General features: G+C 30.6%; 1 protein-coding gene across 2 annotated transcripts in view; it reads right to left on the bottom strand.

Annotated features, from left to right (window-relative positions):
* The window catches only part of LOC143242769 (uncharacterized), a 96,190-nt gene that overhangs the window by 73,674 nt on the left and 882 nt on the right, over positions 1-21,634 (bottom strand). The window contains exons 2-7 of one of the 2 annotated variants that reach the window (XM_076486261.1): positions 19,169-19,237; positions 17,750-17,784; positions 16,922-16,997; positions 6,403-6,494; positions 6,013-6,114; positions 3,135-3,240 (exon numbers count right to left, since the gene is read on the bottom strand). In XM_076486261.1, coding sequence (XP_076342376.1) covers positions 3,135-3,240; positions 6,013-6,043 — 137 coding nt within the window. In that variant the 5' untranslated portion in view covers positions 6,044-6,114; positions 6,403-6,494; positions 16,922-16,997; positions 17,750-17,784; positions 19,169-19,237. Of the gene's footprint in view, positions 1-3,134; positions 3,241-6,012; positions 6,115-6,402; positions 6,495-10,377; positions 12,694-16,921; positions 16,998-17,749; positions 17,785-19,168; positions 19,238-21,634 lie in introns of those variants that run through there. The other variant, XR_013023215.1, reaches the window with a different exon arrangement.

The following is a 21,634-nucleotide window of genomic DNA, read 5'->3' as shown; positions in this document are numbered from 1 at the left end:
GCTATGCACACGGGTGTAGATTTTTTTATACCCGATGGGGGGATGATTTTTGCAACCACTTATGTGGACTGTTAAATTTGCAAGTTGGTAATCTGTGATTACGTGAACCTGAAAGCTGTAAACATGCAGTTACAGAGTAATCTTGTTGCCACGATACTTGCATGTATACTTAGGTCTACTGTCTGATACTTATGAACTATCGCTTAGATCGAAAAGCTCAGAAGCATGCCTATATTAAAGATGTACATTTCGGCTACTGAAAGTGCCTACATCTAGGCCTAATTATGTAATTCGATTGGTAAGAACACGAGAATCACAAGAACAAACACACAATTTGTAGGTCTGTGATGCAATAAAACAATTCAACAGACCAAACTGAAGGGGGGGATGATTGTATGCACTATACCCCCTACCTAAAATGAAGGGGGAATGTATACCCTCCATCCCCCCAGGATCTACACCCCTGGCTATGCATGACCTGCAACTGTTGACCTGAAAGCCAATTTTTGTACATATACTATAGCATGCCTAGTGACATCATGCTCTAGGCTATTTTGTTGAAATATTTAGATGTTTGTAGTTAACCACAGAGCTACATAATGGAATATCTGTGCTGTGCCCACAATGAGTACTGAAACCCAGTTTTTAGAATTTCACATTTGCAGATATAAGATTGAGTCACTGGGAGGCATTGTTGAAAGAACTGCTGCAGTGAATAAAATTGTCTAAAACATTAAAACCACTTTAAATACAGTATTCACTTCACTATTTTAAAATGTAAAAAGTTATCTATGTCCTCTTTTTACAACTTTATGTACATGTTTAAAGTAGACCTCATAATATTTATCTTTGTTCAAAGCCAAATTTTATGATACCCGTATTTACAATGGCCTTGAAATATACAACAGTTATTTTAATGGGAAAAAAATGCCCATGACAGTTACTTTTATGATGGGTCATGGGTCAAAGGACGTCACATATATATATATAAAACTAAAAAAAACAACTTTGTTTAACATCTTCCACATTCAAAATTTTAAAAAGCTTAGAGACCTATGTCCAGCAGCAACCAATTTCAAGTCTTAGCGACAACAGACAATTGTATGCTTTATTTCTTGACTTATTGTTTTATATTTCAATAAACATAAGTTTAATAATTTATTCCTAAATAGTAATAATTTATATACATATATAATGTACAATAATTGAAATGTGACTGTATATTACAAAATACTACTCCACTAAAACACAGCCAAGACAGAGAAGACTAAAGGTCAATTTTATATTATTGAATACATATCATGAGTACACTTGCACCTCATCAATGCAATTTATGTAATGTTAGCTGGGCATGACTGGAAGAATCAACATAATATAAAATATTAAATATATAGCATTATGAGACTTAATCAACTTAAACTAAACATTTGTATTTTTGTGTTATACTATGTAATCATTCCAGCATGAAAACAAAATAATTTATATTTCCTATTTTTTTTATGATGGTTATGATGTTGGTCAGTTCATAGACCCCACAAATGGTATAGAAAAAAACATGAAATGTCAAATCTTACTAAAAACAAAGATTTGAAATATATTTAGGAGGTTCTAGAGATTAAGCAAATAATATCCAAGATTTTACAACGAAGAATAGTTTTCTTAACTATAACACAAAACCCCTTTGTACTTGGACTAGTAACAAAACAATTTTCACAAACAAATATTTAGTAAAAAATATTTAATTAGAAATCTAATTTTCTGTGTACAAAAACTTATAATCTTTAAAATTCCAAAGTATTTCCCCTAGAAGTTTGTTTTTTTTTGTTTTTGTAATGCAATTTAACAACAGGTACATCAAAGCAGTTCAAAAAAACCTCATTGAGTTAAAGTATATTAAAGTATTGTAAATATCTTGAGAAAATATGAATAAATGTAGACAAACAGTTAGAAAATGACCTTTAGGATGTATTATGTCCTGAGAGAGGATGCCTCCCACAGTGCAAGTGTCCAATGGACAGTGGAACACATGCCAAAGACTTGTGTATCATCCACCATCTTGAAAACATGAGAATTCTGATCAAGGATAAAATTCTGCTGGTGATGAGAACCAGATATTTTTTTAAGGTATACTATTACTGGGATTTACATCAGATGTGTGTGCATTCTATTGTTCTAACAGAAAGCTCAGAACTGTCAAAAAGCAAACAACTGTTTAAAAGAGCAACCAATAAATAACCTTAAATCTCAGCAACAAGATCATGAAAAGTTATTTGGCAGATTTGATGCCAAACATTACCAAACTAATCACTGCCCTATAGGGTAGAGGACTGTATATTTTATATAGGCTGTCTTATACTTTCACTTTGTCAGTGCCAGCCCAAAAAAAGCAAATGGAACAGTTAAAGACAAAACTGTCATTAGGTAATTTCAGTATTATGAAATGTTTTAATTTCTTGTACTGATTAAATCTTGCTTTTTTTGAATATTTTTATCACATTTGAATTCATTGTATTCAAACAATTCACAGAAATAAACTTATTACTTATTAAAAACTTTATTTGTTAAATATAAGCTGAATTTGACCACAAATATTGTTAGTAAAAATTACAAATAGTGATGTCATTTAGAAAGGTGAGATTCAAAGGTCATCAATAGATCTTTGTTAAATTTTCTGATTTTTCTTGTGACTTATAGCTAAGAGTAATGACTACTGCAATTAGTAAAGTATCAAAAGAAGTATGTAAATGAATGTTAATCAATTGGACAGATGTAGAGTACATATTGAAAAATATTAAATAAGGTGTTTTAATGTTATCTCAAAACAACATCTCACAAAATTTTGAAAACCTCCCAACCTGTAAAAACCATAAAAATAAGATATAAAAATTATTCCACATTATTTAAGCAGAAATGAGATATAATTTAGTAAGTTTGTGCTAGGTTCTTTGCATTTTGTCAAGTACTCTCATTGAGACAGGACAAAAAATCAGGTGATATTAACAACATACAGAAAAGTAGAAGGATAAATACATTTACTATTATGTGCTTGTTGACTATTTTCACACATGCACACACATACATACATATATATTAATGTATTAGGAGAGTTACTAAAATGTTATTATACTACTTACAGGTTTCTGGGCATCTTCAAAAGTTTTATTAATAGCATTAATTTGACTTTCTCTGTCCATATAAAGGTTTTCTTCTTTGAACAATTTCTTGACATTGTATCCAACTCTGCAGAAAGGTAAGTGAAATAAACAATAATTGAAATACAAATGTAAAGTGTGAGTCTAATGAGTGTATTGTATGACTGATCAGTAACTACAGTTAAACCTATGTTTAGAGATATTATAGAATAAGAAAACTCTTCAAGAATGTAGTTTTTTTTAAATCACAGTAAAATTTAATTTAATAGCTATTTTCACAAATGTTAAAAGACAATTAACTAAATATTAAGAAAAAACAGTAAAGTAGCATATACTAAAAGTATAATTAAGTAAAAACTGCAAGACAGGTATCTCAAAACTCTGATAATACCTATTTAAATTTAACTAATAATCAATATGTTTGGAAAAACATACTTCAAAAGAAAAAGAATATACTTGAATTTCAAGAATATGCTTTTCTAATGGTTACATTAAGATGGTAAACTGTGTAAAACATTTCAGTTCAATTTCAAATACAAGAAATAGTCTAAGTCCTATGTACTGTATAATCACTTTCAAAAATTATACTGTTTGACAACTAAGAACATTTGAAGTTGAATATTTTTAGACTACATAAGGCAAGAACATAAAGTGAGCATAACAGATCAGAGAAATACCAACCAATTAAATCACTGTTTATATATACCTATGTGTCTCATTCAGAGCTACTTACAATGAAGACTTTTCAGTGTATTTGCTGATCAGATTCAAGATTATCAGAAATTGAAAACATGTCAAAAGGCATGTACAGGACATACAAATTTTCTTGGTTGAAATTTACAAGTTTGCTCATTAACCAATTCAATACATAATCCTTAACATGTGGGTGCACATATTTTCAGCTTGCAGCTCTTGTTAGACATATATGCTTGAACAATACATGTATATGCTAACTGTTATGACCTAAATGTTAGCCCTATTCAACATTTTAAGCTGCTATACTTTCATTACATTTTTTAAAGTTTATGAATGATTAATCAGATGATAAATGTTAAAACTGCTATAAGATAAAATTTGGCAGACTTTTAGTAATGTAATGCAATCATGTTACCGTATCCAATAATATAAAATTGGCCCATTCTTGGTTGTGTTTCAGTGGACTAATATTTTGTATTATACAGTAACATTTAAACTATTAAACACACACACACACACATTATTACTATTTAGAGACAAGTTTTGAAACTTTTCTTAAAATATAGAACAATAACTAAAGAAGTAAAGCAAACAATTATCTCTTCCAGTTATGACCTTTGAACTTGGTTGCTGCTGGTCATAGATTGCTAAGTTTTTTTTAAATTTCTAATGTGGATGATACCAAACAAAATATTTGTAAGGTTTTATATAAACAGTTGAATAACCAACAAATCATAAATAACTATACTGATGCAATGCCAGTCAACAGCCAAAAAAGAAGACCCAGGTAAGTAATATATTTCTTGTTTTTCATGGGTACTCTAACTATTATTATAAAAGTAACTAAAATGTATAAAAATTAGAAACTTATTAGATCAGGCAAGATTAGGTAAGATAATGAAGCAAAAACATAAAAATTCTACACAGGGTATGCTAGCAGGCAGCTCATGCATTAAATAATTTGATACCAGTATAATGGGAGCTGTTTGTTAATGGAATAATTTAAAACTTATTTGACAGAATTATCAGTAAGACATGATTCAAATATCAATAAAACAGTAAAACATATAAATTGGTGTATACAGTTATTAATTTTAAGATATTTAGGATAAACAAATACAGTTTCCTGTTACAACCTGCAGTCACTCAAGAAAGAAAAAAAGTAATTTAGATTTATTTCCTGATTTTTATTGTGGTTATGAGGTTGGTCGAATTGATCAACCCAGTTTAAAGCTAGGGTAGAGAAATTAACAGCTAAAATATAATGATTTCCTTTAAAAAAAAATCATACCTATTTATGAGATTTCACAAATTATGCAAACCAATTATGACAATTCTAGGATGCATAAAAGTATTTTTGACACTAACATAAAACTCACTTTGAACTCAGAGCAGTCAACACTGACTACACACGTTCCTGGAGAAATTTATTTTAAAAGTACTTAATTAAAAACTCCAACTTTTATCTCCAAAAGACTCGTAAAATGTACTAATAGTACATGAAATTTAATGAATATATGCTTACATTATCAAAAGTTATTGCATCACTAATCTCTTGGTTACTTTAATGCTCAGAAGTTAAGTGCAGTACACCTAGCCCATATCAAAAGCTAAGTAGTTAAAAACAGATTGAGGACTAGCTTAGAAAATAGTAATGTAAAACATTTAGTACAGCTGTCTAAAGAAGGAAAATATCTGTTACCTTACACGTTTGTTTAATGAATCCAGTGAAAAAAGATCAGAGAAAAAATGGAACACTGTGTTAATGTTACAACAACTCAAAGTTTTATAAAAACATAATGAAACATAATACATATACCTAACTGGTATGTAAATAAGCTTTAGCTTTTTAAATAAGAACTGACTGTTGTAGAAGAAACTTAAGTTGGAAAGTTGTAATTATACATGCATTCTGATGTACAGAATAATGATCTTGAAGTAACAGAACTTGCTTTTGTATTTAATAATAATACCAGAAGCTAATACTTTTAAAATGCCAAAAAAAGTAAAGACATTAATCTCATTACACATGGAAAAGCAACAGTCAAAGTTACAAATAATATAAATGTATATAAACAGAATACCAAAAGCATTATATTACACCCTAATTTTTCTTACGCACAAGTAAATATACTCCATTTTCAGGACTCGTGTATACACTTACTTTGTTTCAGTTTTGTCATTAGAAACTCCATATCTGTTGAACTCTGTAGAAATGTACTCAGTTTTCTTCAGCCTAGGTACAGCTTTGTTGTGATGTCGTGATCTAGGCACACAATAAATTATCTTAATACCTTTGACTAAATTCTTTCAGAAAATGAACAGTAAGGTTATACTTCAATAATCATTCAGTTTTATCTTTTTACTTAACTTCAGAAAACAAAAATTTCAACTTTTGTCAAGTATTACTAAAACAACAAAAATTCATATATTACTTGTAGTAATGAAGAAAATCAGAAAATATGCAACTGATGGTATCACATGCAAATATGTTATCACATTACTTTTTTTTACATGATATACCAATGAACCTATATAACAAAGATACTTAAACCAGTTTGTCGATGAACAAAACAAACCCTTTGGAATCTTGTGGTCCAAGGTTGTCTTCTTCAAGAAGCTTTTCATCTTTAAGGTCTAATGATGCTGAAAAAAATAATAAAGTTATGGTTATCACTACTGAAAATAAAAATCATGATGGCTTTTCACCAGTATTTTCTAGACACATGTTATACGAATTCAAAATGGAGATATTAATAAGGTGAAAAAAGAGCTTCTTGTACCATTTCACACATTTACAAAGGCAACCATTTTATCCAATTTGCATGTCACTTTTTTCAACTAGCCTCATTTTGATAGTATAATCTAAAACCACACCAGGTTTAGTTATTGGTTGTTTAGTTTTGTAATCATCCTTTCCACTGTATTTCATTTCACCTTCATGTATTGTAGTAAGCAAAGTAACACGACATTTGTCTTTCCATTGAATTGCTAAAATATTTCCTTTCTTCTTAATATCTCCCTTTTTCAGAGGCATGTCTTACTTTCAAAGAGAATGTTGCATAATTCCAGACTTGTGTAATAATTATCAATATATATGACCTTTCCATAATATAATCAATCATTTGCATTTGGTTTTTTGTTATTTCAAAGTGCAAATATCTAAGAATCTTCATGAATCAATCTCAAGTAATGTATTTTGGAAAAACCGGAGTTCCTACAAGAGGTCATTCTTCCAATAATCAACCGACACGTGCTTTTTTAAATGAGAAATAAGCATCGACAAAGCAAAAAAAAAGTGTAAATTTCCTCAATATTTTGTATCTTTCCATTTCTTACTTCATGAAGTAGAGGGAGTGTTACTTTAACTTTCTTCAGAATTCAAGGATCTCTGAAACTCATAATATGTGTTTCTCACAAAATATGACTCATTATACTTTGATCAAATATAGCAGTAAAAAAAATTCATATTCTTCAGATTCATCCATGAGACTAAATTTATCTGCGAGTCCAGCATTTATACCATCAAAAGAATGAATAAATGGATCAAATCATGACAATTTACCCATTGGGAACCAATGGATTTTGATTCACTATTTAAATTGTATTTAAAACTTTAAATTATTATATTTGATGTTGATGAAAATTTTTTCTTCTTTATTTGAATAGTTACACTATGAAACACAAATTTTGTTCCTGGACAGTATTTATTATTTCTTAATTGCTTATGTTGTAAAAGTATAAAATTCGAGTTTGATTATGTTGAGATCACTTTGACTTAGAACATAGTGGCAAGCACTAGTGCCATGCAAGGTAGGTGCACTTATCAGACAAAGAATATGTTGGAAATGAATCCAGCTTTCATCTTTATGTGACCTTGCAGGCCATGAGAACAGTTAATTTCTTGATTTCTTCATAAATGACACCAACACATCGGAATGTTCATTGGATCTATCTTTTATGTTTCCCATATACCATTCATGATCGTATAAGCATGCCACATATTTCCCTGGCTGATAATTGTCATTGCTGTCATTAGACTCTATTTGAGCTGCTGTAGCATCACTTTCACTGCTACTACCAACAGTTACAACTGTGTACACATCATCATCTGATAACCTGCTCATATAGAATTTGTTGGTAGAGTGGGGTATAAAGCTATGATGTGACCTAATACCTGCCACAGTTTTGCATTTTTCATAGCACTCAAGTAGATCAAACTTTACACAATTCTGCAGGACTGATTCCTGATTGACCATAAAGAACTGAATGCCCTGAATGTGGTCCTTTGCCCAATGGTACATATCAGAGACACTTAAAATTTGATAATTTATTATTTTACACAACATTGAACTTTTTTAAGATAATGTTCAGAGATGTAAGAATATATGGTAAAGGCTGATTAGAATATTTCAATGGGATTCATAAATTATTTCAAAATTGTATGGATATATCTGCACACAGTAACACACCTGAACTGAAGTTTTTTTTTTTCAAGTAAGCAATGTATGGTCACAGGATACTTTAAAAAATTATAACTCAAAAGTAGGTTGAACACCATCCTGATTGTTTTTGTAGATCATATTCAGAGATGTAAGATTATATGGAAAAATCTGAAAAGGCTGAATAACTGGTGACATGGTCAAACTGTGGCCTGAAGTAGGGCTATTTTTAGCTAAATCGTTAAAAGTTGCATGCAACTACATTCTTTTTACAGGAGATCTAACATACTTTTAACTACAACAATTGCTGATTTATCAACTGATATGTCATAGGAAATTTGTAAACAAAATTCAGCTTTGTATCATATTATGTCTTAAGAGCTATGACTTCTTAAATAAACCAATGTTTTTTATGATTTTTGGTTTTCAGGTGAGTTTACAGCCTCACGATGCAAATCCTCAGAGAGATAAACTTGGTTTGAGACCATTTTTGAATTCTGTGAGATTAATTCAGTCAGTGTAGCACATTTCAGCCTTCTAGCACCATTACTGTTGCAGCTTTAGGTTGCCAAGTTTGCCCGAAAACGAATTCGCCACAAATAAAAAAAAATAATTAAATTTTACAGTGCTGTAAATCAGAAACTATTAGAGATACTGATCTAATCTTTGGCAATATTTCATTATATAGGTAAATGAGCACATGTGAAATTTTTCGAGGAATTCTGTGGGGGTCACCTCCAGCCCCCTGGATGATTTGACATGGAATGACCCTACAGTTATCTGATCCTCATCTGAATAACAAAAAGTAAAAGAAAGCTGTTGGAAATGCTGAACAAAATCTTCCAAAGACACAACAAGTTGAGAAAATAAGTTAAAAAAGCAAGAGGCCATACGTCCAGGCTCTAAGGTAGAAAATGTAGAACAAAGCCAGCCACTTCCTGCACAATAACAGCAATGCTGCATATAATAAAATAACTTAAACAGGAAACTAATTTTGCATAATATTATTTACAAGCCCAATACAAAATCGACTGCATTAACTTCATTTACCCCCCATCCTTCTATTAACAAACATTAAAATGTTAAAATTACTTCAGTAAAGACAAAGTTAATACTTATTTGAGATTTAATATGAAATATTAAGGCATATCATAACACAAACAAGAAACTAATTTTCTAGTATATGATTTACAACAGCAATATAAGAAGAACTGACAGCTATTATCAGAAAACTTTGAAATTAAAACAAATTTAAAAAAATTCACTTTATAAAAATATTCAGCCTAGATCTTATTTATATACATACATATATTTTTGTTCTTTTAACTGTGAAAGAGATCTTAAGACAGACTTTACAGTGAGTTTTAGCACTCAATTGTTAATTTTATGGGGCTATAAGTATATGTTAGATATTTTAATGAATGTCTTTCATAATAATTTTGAAATATTAATACCTGATTCAAAACATCAACAACTAATAAAACTACTGTAATAGCAGCTAATATAACACAATTTAACAACCATGTATACACATAAAACAAAAGAGAAAAACCTTAACCTTTCTGGGTAACAAACTTTTAATACTTAAAATAAATATTAACCAAGGTATCATTCAGTTTACTACTTGTCATTAAATTATAACAGTTTCATGGAATTTTGTCTTTCACTTGTAATGCTGGTCAAGGATAAATACTAAAGGAACAAAGCTAAACATTTTTATCCTAAAATATACATCATACATATGGCATGTTTAGTTGTGTTTTATTCAACCATAGCAAACATGGATTTGTATAAAATTTAAGAAGAATAAGTTTTATCAGAATGATTATATTTTTATTTCAAAATATAGCTTAGGGTTTGTATTTAATTATAAGGTCTATGTTTGTAAAACAATATTGGTAGTTTCGCATTAAAACACAGTTGTCAGGGCTAATAAAACCAAGGCTAGCACACTCTCTATTACTGTAGAAAACATGGTTATTTTGAGTATCAAACATTTTGTGTTTTATACTAAAATAAATATAACTGCAATAATTTCAATGCAAAACAAGTAATTTTGAAAATGTTTAATATTTCCTTAAATGTTGTTGTATCTTTATGCTAAGGTACAGAAATAAGCACAACAAATACTCAGAATAGTTTTTACAAATAACATTATAATTAAGTGTAAGCTTGTTATGAGTGTTATAAATAAACTGATTTGAACTCTGTTATAGAAAAGTATAATATATTGATGTCAAATTAAGTAAATGAGGCCTTTTGACTTTCAAGAATGAAATTAATGCAACATCATAATTAGATAACTATCATAAGTGTATTTGTATATATCATCTTGCATATTTAAATTTGTAGTAATTTTGGTTCAATATGTTTTATTTTGGGGTCATTTGCATCAATGGTCATCAGATTTATTGAGTGACAACAGGCAATCTCTGAAATTTTGACAAAAGACTGCTATAAGCTTGCATTTGATGTCAGGTGGTAGATCTATTATAGTTTTATATTTATCATATCATGATACATGAGCCACAGTAAGATAAATACATTGCAACACACACAATCTGTACTACACCTCTAATTAAATAAGGTAAAACAAATATTTTTCAAACAACATACACAACCATTTTAACAAAAGCACATTTGTGATAAATAATAAGTCATTTACTCGAATTTAACACAATTCAACCATTCCATCCAAAGATAAAAGACTTTAAAAATGTTAAATTTACAACACTAAAGATGATGCTAACAATTCCTTTTACAGGTTTTCTCTACACTTTCTGCAAGTTGACCTTCTCATAATGTCAGCATATGTGCAAAGACACATTGATTCCACTCCACTCCTACGTCACTGACATGTATTTTCATCAGCTAAAACAAATTTTTATTTTTGTGAAGGTTTGCTCAACTATTTTCTACACTGCCAAAAAACCCAAAATATTTCCACAATACTAAACTAAAGAGCATCAAATGCCTTCAAATTTGAGGTACTGGAATTTCATTTTAACGTTAACATTTTCGAATTTGCTTACACAAACTGAAATTATATTGGTGACACATAATTTTCTCATTCAAAGGAATATTTTGACTGTAAGTGTTCTGATAAGGTATGCTTAAGCAGCTTAAATTATCCTTGTTCTTTCTTTACATTCAGAAGGGGACATATATCAGGTATGTCTTTATACAAATGTTTTCACTTCTCACTAGGTTCAAGACTTTCACCTAAGCACATATTTATACATGACATTGCTGCATACTAATAAGTACATGAAAATCCTCCACTATATAAAGTGTGACTCATTAATAGCACAGCTCACTCCCTCTGTATTCAACCATCATTATAAGAGCAAGAAATGATGCACTAAAAGAAGCATGGGAGGTGTGAAAGGAAGTATCCATAAGAAATACATTTTAGTCCATGAAAATGTTGAAATGTTAAATTCTATTCACATACAACTATAATCCAGTGTTGAAACAGTGAAAGGATCACAAAAGCAAAATTTACTTATATAAATAAATCCCCTTCAGGAAGCACTCAAAATGAACCAATAGCATGAGGCATTGTATACAATGGAATAGTACACAGACATACTTGTGGAAGATCACACATTGTTGGTATCAAGATACACTCTCTGTTTATAAAGAGTTGCTAGAAAGAGTGGAAATAAGCACAGTCCAGAATCTGAACTGGCTCACAGAAGTGCTACATGTATAGTGTGGCTAGGAATGTCACACTGTACATGGTTGATAAACTCCACTAAAAAACACAGCATTGGGAATGTGTTATACAGGTCACAGTAAAAAGGTCCTCATGGTCTTCACTTGAAAATCAATGAGGCAGAACGAAAATCCATCAAAGTGCAAATTAATGTTACACTTTACACTAGATATACCCATTGCCTATTGGGATATACCCTGTGCAATCTACATGCAACTATCATATTTTGGAACAAAACCTTTTATTTTATGACTTATAGGTACAATAGGTACTTATTGGAGATTAAAATTTAAAATATATTTTACAATATTTATATCTGTATTATGTATCACTTTATAAAATGTCACATCACATTTATATACATTATTATATACCTAATAAGAGAGTGTACTAATTCTCAGTTGATAACACTTAACCATACCTGCTTTATATCCTTTCTGTCGCATTTACTTTAGGATATTCAGAAGTGAATGTAAATAAAGATTAAGAATTGTTTAAGCTGCTCAAGCATACCATATCAGAAGACTTACAGTCTCAATATTCTTTTGAAGTAATTAAAGAGGTTTGGATGTGTACATATATATAGATCTTCATTTTAGACAAAACTATTTCCAAAATAACATCACTCTTGCAGGAAAGGATGGACATTGCCACACTGTCTTTAATTGACTCTGATCTCCATGCCCTGTGAAGGAAAAGATGTTTCTCTCTTTAGATTCTGGAAAAATTAAGTTTCAGTGAAAGCGTCATCCACACATTGTTTCTTTACAGACAAAGGAAAACCATGAAAAAGAATGAAAACTTGTAACATAGTCAGTGTAATCCATTAAGACAACACAGTAGCAAAAAAGTTCAATAAAAATGAAATGATGTTCACAAAATAATTTGTTGTGAACAAAGACGAGAACAGTTATGTCTGATCAATTCCTCGTAAACTCAAATTTTTGAAAGTTTCTACCAATTTTCAACTTAGAATTAAAATTTAAAAGAATTACTCAAAATTCCCAATGAATTTGTTTTCTGTAAATTTATGGACATCATTTACAAACATCTCCTTTGAAAAACTAATTTTTCCAAATTTATTTCCAATACCAGTGCTTCAAAATCATATACTTTTTCTCTTATACTCCTAGCATTACAACAGTAACAATCAAGTTCATCCTTTTCTACTATTTCTGTACTAACTTTAGTGCTAAATTTTTATTCTTTTTGTGTTAAGTTTTCTCTGGCCCTCACCACTGTTTAGTTTTAGTTTAAAACCTCCCTTATAGCTGAGTTAATAGTCTTAGAAAACAAGCCAGCTGCTACAATATTTAAATGTAAACCACCCATTCCTAAAGCTCCCTTCTTCCGATGAACTTGATCGATACAAGTCCAGTCGGTCTGCTCATCCTTACAGTTTACTTACTAAAACCTAAACCTAACATTTAACCCTAGTAACCTACTTATAACTTCATTTACACAGTTAATTCTTGGTTATATTCTCCACCTGTTCTCCCACATAGCATAATCTAATTATTTTGTCCTCATTTACCAACAGATTATTCTAACCACATATCTTGTCGATAAATCACCTACAACTTCAATATCCTTCTCTGATCCTTTTGTTTTCATTCTCTCCAACAGTTCATATGCAGAATCCAAATTCTGAAATTTCTTTGTTAACATAATAGGTTCATAACAAGTAAATTCATTAATTTTTACTCTAATACTAATAGCACTCTTTCTATCATCCTGAAAGTCACTATCATCTGATATATCCCTTTCATATTAATAAATTATTCACCCTCTGACTACTGCTTCCATTTCCCATAATCTACAATTCTTTTCATTGCCTCTAACTTCTTCAAAATTCTACATAAAACTCGTATACCTGCGCCACTAATTTTCTTTAGTAGTAGCGACCTGGCATATCTTGGTGCTTAAGGTACTAGGCTTGTACTCTTGAGCGGCTAAAATGGGATTTACCGACTTTATAACGTCCTTTTGAATGAAAGAATACACACTAGTAAGGATGAAAGAGCGAGCATGTTATGTAACGGGTGGATTCGAACTCCCAATTCTTTGTTAATATTTATCCAATTTTTTCTTTTAATGTCTTGTGGGAAAACACTCATTAAAAAAATGAATAACATATATGTATTGTTTCCTGCATATTTTCTACAACTGTGATTGGACATCCACTAAGTAGAATTCAACAATAACTTGCAAGTAATGACGTCAATACTGATTATACAAAAGAGTATCTTAGCAACGTTAAACGTAGAGAAAAGAATTTCGGAAAGTTAGTGTAGAATAAGAAGCCTAAAAAATATTGATATTTCGTCTTATAAAAAGAGAAGTAAGATATTATAATGGAATTAACATTAAAAATTATTATTTTTGCTTAATTATATTTGCTGTCAAAACCCAACCCAAATGTATGAAAAATTTATTTTATCTCTTAAAAATGTGAAAAACATGTACTATTATATCCAGAAACGAAATAATACAGCAATTCCTTTACACAACTTGTTTCCAACCGAAAACCCCTCAGTCACTGCTTCTGTTAATTACGATTGCAGAAGCTAAAGCGATACAATTGTATCTGTAGGAAATAAAATCATAATATAAAACTAATACAGATGTCCTTTTAATTTGGGTTGTACGAGTTCTTGATAGGGGCCATTTACAATGTAATACTGTATACTAGAAAGAAAATTTATGGAAATGAAACCAGCAAGAAATCGTTGTACTGATTCATGATGAGGAAAAACCCACTTGAGAAAAATGTATTCTAAAGTGGGCTGGTATTGGTATTAACTGTTTGTTTGTTTTGGAATTTCGCACAAAGCTACTTGAGGGCTATCTGTGCTAGCCGTCCCTAATTTAGCAGTGTCAGACTAGAGAGAAGGCAGCTAGTCATCACCACTCACCGCCAACTCTTGGGCTACTCTTTTACCAACGAATAGTGGGATTGACCGTCACATTATAACAAACCCACGACTAAAAGGTCGAGCGTGTTTGGTGTGATGGGGAATCAAACTCGTGATCCTCAGATTACGAGTCGAGTGCCTCAAACACCTGGCTATGCCGGGCTATTTACAAATAAAAGAACACTGAACAAAATTTGTGTAGATATTATAATGTACATCAATTAATAGATAAGGAAGTGACTGAAAACAGAAAGGAAAAGAAAACCTCTAGAAGATTATTAAACCTTCTCAAGTGTGAAAACATTTAAAACTTTGCTAAACTAGTTTAAACACCTGGCCATGCCGGGATCTGTTTACTCTCTCTTCTGCAAAAGATGGTAAACTCAAGATTTCATAAATAATTTTAATATTTTTGGAATATCTTCTTTCAAACATTTCCAGTCACTTTATGTTTTTCTCTTATTGTGAAAATGTGTTGTTCTTATAGCAAAGCAACAACAGGAAATCCTCTCTGTCTACCAATGGGAAATTGAACGCTCGATTTTAGGATTGTAAATCCTTAATTATCATTAATTATGAATGTATTTTGAGATGAAATCTGTTGTGACTTTCAATACCATGTATATATTTTAGGCTCATAACAAATTATTAACTACTTTTCTTCAGGAAAGCTCATAAATCGAAAATCCTGTTTGATATAAACAAAGTTTAACAAATGTAGTTGATAGTTTATCTTGCTCTGTACCTATTTAATAAAAAGTAGTTTATCGACTTCTAGAAGTTTGGTATAATAATATTAATGTCATATCAGTTCAAAACAACCCACCCTCATTGCACAGCGATATGTCGATAGACTTGAAGTGTTAGAAATCGAGTCTCGATATCTGTTATCCGTGGTGGACAGAGCACAGATAGCTCAATGTTTAGTTTTATGTTTATTTTGTAGGGTTGTATCACTTCTCTGTCTTCATGAGTCATTAACTTTTGAAGTGGAGTCGTGCTTATCCTATTTACTAGTACAGATACTTAGCATATGTATGATGTAAAATGAGGACTTAATTTATTAATTAAAATTTATCAACATGTACTGGTCCCCTGGAAGAACTGGTATCAACAGAAACAAAAGTATGAGAAGAGCAATTCTCTCCAAAAGCAAACAACTTGGAAACATGAAAAGTATTGAAAAACCAAAACTCCTCAAATGGTGTGGAGTGTGACAGACTAAAATAAAATGTGTTAAAAACAAAGAAAAACAGAGAGTCCAAATGTCTTCTTATTGATTACATTCTTACTTAGAAACATTGTTTTACTGAAAAGAAGAAGAAATCACTGGCCAAACCCATGAATCTAATTTCCTAAGAATTAAAGACTGTTTATAACTTTGAACTAAATTCCTGGGAAATCTTATCAGTAGCACGTTCAGCTATAATGGGAATTTCTATCGTCAATACACTGATCATATATTACTGCAGCAGTAATTTGGTTTATCAACATATTAGATACCCAGAGCTCTCATGATTGTGAACAAATGTTCTTAATGTAAGGCTCAGGGAAAAGAGGAAAAATACCAGAGACAGGAATTTTGTTTCTTTTGTTGTTGTGGTTTTATTTCTGAAAATATTTTGACAATTTGAAAGCTGCAGGAATATTCTTCTATGACATCATATGTTTATTCTGGTTTATCAAGTGCAGTATGTAATATTTAACTGATTGAAATCCAAATTATTTAAAAGATAAAAATTCGTCTTGACCAAAAAATATGGAATTTAAACTTTTTATATTTGAAAAGAAAGATATAAACCCTTAATAGAATTAGATTTATCTTCATTAATTTTCTAAAAGGTACAACTAAAGATTGCCATTTAAACTCTTAAAATCCTTCAGTAGTTTAACACTAATAATACAAACACAGAAAACTGTACAGTTGATTTAAAAGACCTTTACACTTCACGTTTTAATAGATAATAGATACACAGATAAAAAAATAAACTACATTACCTTCATCTCTCAAGTCCACATAAATACTCTTCTTTTCACTTATAAAAAACACACAGTGCAGATTTAGGATCAGTTCCTGAAATTAAAATAGTTACATCACCTTTTTACAATAGATGAATGTAACTGAACTGTATCCATGTTGAGAGTAACAAGATAAAACACTTCAATGCTGTGGTGTGTGATTTACATGAAGCAGACTTTGAACACTTGATTTTATTCACCCAAAGAATATCAGTGACCTAAGTATTGAAAAACACACAAAAATTATGAAAACTAATTTAATATTAAAGATAGCTATGTACAGTATAATAATTCATGCTTTCAGTTAATATGTACACAATACTTGTACCATATACTTGTTACAAAAGTTGTTTTAATTCATTTAAAGTTATAAAAACAGATAAAATGTCCAAACATGCATTTTTAAAATGTATAAAAATAACATTCAATAAAGTTACAGTAATATAATAACTTATGCTTTTTGTTTTGAATGAGTTTTAACTATGTAAATAATTTCATTGTACTTATAAAGCCAATTATTGTTGGTTAGTCACAATTATCTACCTGATTTATGTCTCTCTAAGTGTTATAACTGCAAAACTCATATGCAATAAAATTGTATTTCTTTCCAACCACTCCTAAAATATTTAAATCTCACTGATAAAGAATAAATATTTATAATTACAAGTTGTACATAAATTTTAGTGCCAGACCTTAAACAAATACTGAAAATAAATATTTATAACCTTAAATGGGTGAAATTGTGAAACTGATGTTCCACACTTTAGAAATTCTTTTATATATGACTAATGCTAAAAAATTCCTTACTTATGTCAGGATTTCAAAGTCATGGAAATGTATCTCTAAAAGTAGAAAGCAAAGAGGTTCCATCTTTAAACACATTTAAGACTACATATCAAGAGCAATATTAATATGGTATAATACATCATGATGTATTTCAGTTTCTATATAATACATAAGGTATAAAAACCATAATAATTCTGAAAAGTATTTTAACTTTTTCTTGAATAACTCAGTCTGAAAGATTCAACTTATCTTATTATTTGCTATTTCTAAGAAATAAAATCTTAAAAAACCTTTATGACCTACTTAGACAGCCAGATCATTGACGCATCCAAAGATAATCTGTATTAAAAACACTTTATGTAGTAATTCTTAAAAGTCTTCAGTTAACTATAAAATCCTATGTTTTTTAGTACTATTAAACCTCACATTGACATATTCTCCTGCTCATTTTACACCACTTCAAAACAAGCAAAAGCAACACTGGAAAAAAAGAAAAATCTTTGTATTTATATGTTTACAAAAACATGCCATATCAACATGTAGGGGGAGGTTAAGTGATTAACAATATATCACGCATTTCATGATGACGACAAACCAACTTGAAGTAAAAATGTATTTCAGAACAACTGTTGCAAACTCCTCCTTTGTTGATCTGAATATAACCTAAGAAGGTCAAAACATTGTTTTCAGTTTTATTTTGGTATAACCAGTTGTCCTGAGATACATATCATGTACTTGTTATGTTGAAAGTCATACAACAATAGGAATATACAAATTTCAGAATTTCTTGCTCACACTCTCTATTGAATTACATAGAAATAACTTATGGGAAAGCTAGTCTAATCTAGCTTTTGTATTAGGTACAATTAAGATAATAAACTTTACTCCATACACAAATTACACTGCACAACAATTTTTCTTTTAAATGTTTTGCTTCCTGAAAAGGTTTTGCTGATTGTGACAGGTACCTGGTGGGTATGCACAAATACAGTTTTGGTTTTGCTTCATCATGTGGAAACTTTGAGAAATAAACAGTTAATTGTTTACTGGCAATAACTTATTTAATTGTGTTAATGTTTGTAATATGCTGTTAAGTTCAACATAATTAAAAGTGTTTTGCTCCTGATTTTGTTTGTATTCAATGTCCGTGCATCACGTTGCAGTGTCCAACAGTAGTCAGCAAGCATTGACAAATTCCAGTTGCCCTGATACTGTTTTCCCATGGTAGCAAAACTGAAGATTTCAACGAAACTGTACGTAATGGGCAAATTTGGATATGATTTTTGTGTTCAGCAGCCAAAACTCTACAAGGAACACCCAACAGTGTTCAAGAATCAAAAACTTTGTTGTGCAGTGTTATCTAACATTAACTTCATTCTCCACAAGCAAGGAAAAGTGACAGAAAAAACCTATTTCATAATATAAAGAGTAGTATTTTACCTTTCTGTGTTGTTACAGATTTGAATATCAAGTTCAGGTCCTCAATTTCCTTCCTACTTGTTGATCTACCTGAGGTAATGTGAGTAGAGTGTGATTACTCTTCTACTACCAACAATTTGTTTGAACCTTTGTATCAATAACTTCAATAAACATTGCATACTATTTCATTGATTAAGTGAACAAATCATGCATTACAAAGATAATTAGAGTTTTAAAGTATTCAAAATATATTATCTGATACATGTTCATTAAAAATAATGTGACAGCTGTTAAGATGAAAACTACACTGTGAATTTGACATTAATGTGGTACTTCTAAGATTACTATATGGAAGTATGATTTTACAAAGCCTTTCATACTGTTTTTGTTCCTACTTTCCTGCAGACAATGTTGATGATAATTATGAAATTACAAAGTGTTAAAGACATGTTAAAAGGCCATCACAAAATTTTGCAGTTTCAAACACTGGTAAAAGTTAAGGTAGCCTTGGATACCTGGTTGGACTGTAATATTTTGAATGCTAATGCACTGTCTTCTCATGAAGTTTATAAGAACTGACCACACCTTTTCAGCATGATATTAAAGCAGTAAAATAAGATAAATAACACCCAGAATTTGCCTTTATCAGACCCAACTTAAATACATCTGATCTATTCAGGATGTGTGTGTGTGTGTGTGTGTGTTGGTGTGCATCACCACTGAATATACCCCAAATCAGTCATTTTCTGACCTCAACAAAGTATTTGGTTATTTCAAAAACATATTTGATACACTAGCCAAAGAATACTATAAAAAAACAGAAACAAGAAACAGTCTCATCTTTACCTGACACACCATCTCATGTGCACCAGACAAAACAATATCACCAAACAAGAAGCATCACAATGTAATTGAAAAAACAATTAGTCAACATGACTGTAATCCATCATTACTACACAACCTGTGTGAGGTCACTCACACAATCAGCAGAAATTCACAAGTAGCATGGAAATTTCTAAGGCAGACATAAAAAGACAGCTTTCTGTGCAAGACGTGAACTGCCTCTAAAAAGATTAATTTTTGATTACTGAATATTGAAAATAGTAATAATTGGACACACAAGTTGATTATTTTCATAAAATTAATTCATTACTTTGCATGAAACTAACTGATATAATCAATTCTCATAGGAATACAATTGTATTTCATTCTGATTAAGAAATTTTGAAATTTAACCATGAATCTTGCAACAATAAGTTATTTTACGGTCTGGCCTAAAGCTAAGCAATGTAAATCTAAATCTAAAATAGTCAAAGTGAGAAAAAAATAGTGCCACCATCAATACAGATACCAATTTATTTTAGTTTCTGGTCAAACACGTTAAAATTACAATTGGTTGATATAAATAAATCAACTTTTTTTAGACTGTTTGCAAATTTTTAACACTGCTTCCACAAGCCAGACACCCAGGATTTGTGCTGAATGACTGCCCTTAATAAATAACATCATTCTAGAATGAGCTAAAACTCACTTTTAGAGTTTTCAGGTTGAACAAAAATCTCCCACAAAGTTTTATGAAAAAAAAAAATGCAGATTTAGTAATGCTATTCCAAGTTTTGACTCCCATAGCACACAGTGGTAAACTTGGAAGATGTGTATGTTGTGTTATTGACTATTTGCTTTAATTCTTGCTTTTAGTTTTCAAAGTAGATACAAAATCCACGACCTTCATATCAGTGGGACAGTTCTCATCTAGCTATTTCAAAAGTTTGTTCTTCAATCTATCCTTCATTTCTTTAAACATCATTGACTAGCATATCAGTGCAAGTATAACTTCTCTGGCAAAACTTGTTGCATATTACTGGCATATGAGAATAGTTTTGTATCATCAGATTTCATTGTATTTCCAGTCATGTTCATAAGATCATCTGGATCTCATGGAAGTAACATAGTACAAAGAATCCTTAATCCTGCCATGGAGAATGCAAGCAATCAACTGTTCTTTTCAAGAGCACTGAAACTTGATGCTTTTCATAGAGCTTCTTGATTTGAAAAGTTTAATGTTGTTGTGGATTCAATACCAAATTGAATCGGCATTGCTCCTGTGCCATGTTGAAATACCACAACAATGTCTTGCTTTTACACTTCAATTCTTGGATAATCTGCATCATTCATTCAGTGTCACAAACTCCATGGGATCCTCAGAAGTACTGCTAGGCATTTCATCTTCATCACTCTCCAGTGGAATAGATGAATCAGTCCTTCCTTTTCTCTTTCTTCATACTTATAATTTACCTTGCAGCTCTTTCACACCTGTTTTTTATGCAATTTTGACCTCTAAGTCTGAACCATTGCATCTACACTGTCACTTTGAACTTACAAGCTACTTTCTTCTTTTCCTGTATTAATGTTACTTTATCAATAGAGGATCAGTATACTTAATCACTGAATGTTGTAGCATGTTGTTTTGTGGCCAGCTGCAGATCC

The sequence above is a fragment of the Tachypleus tridentatus genome, unplaced genomic scaffold, assembly GCF_004210375.1.
Source record: "Tachypleus tridentatus isolate NWPU-2018 unplaced genomic scaffold, ASM421037v1 Hic_cluster_2, whole genome shotgun sequence".
In the NCBI taxonomy this organism is placed as follows: domain Eukaryota; kingdom Metazoa; phylum Arthropoda; class Merostomata; order Xiphosura; family Limulidae; genus Tachypleus; species Tachypleus tridentatus.
The sequence above is the reverse complement of the archived record's forward strand: the minus strand, read 5'-3'. Positions and strand labels throughout refer to the sequence as shown.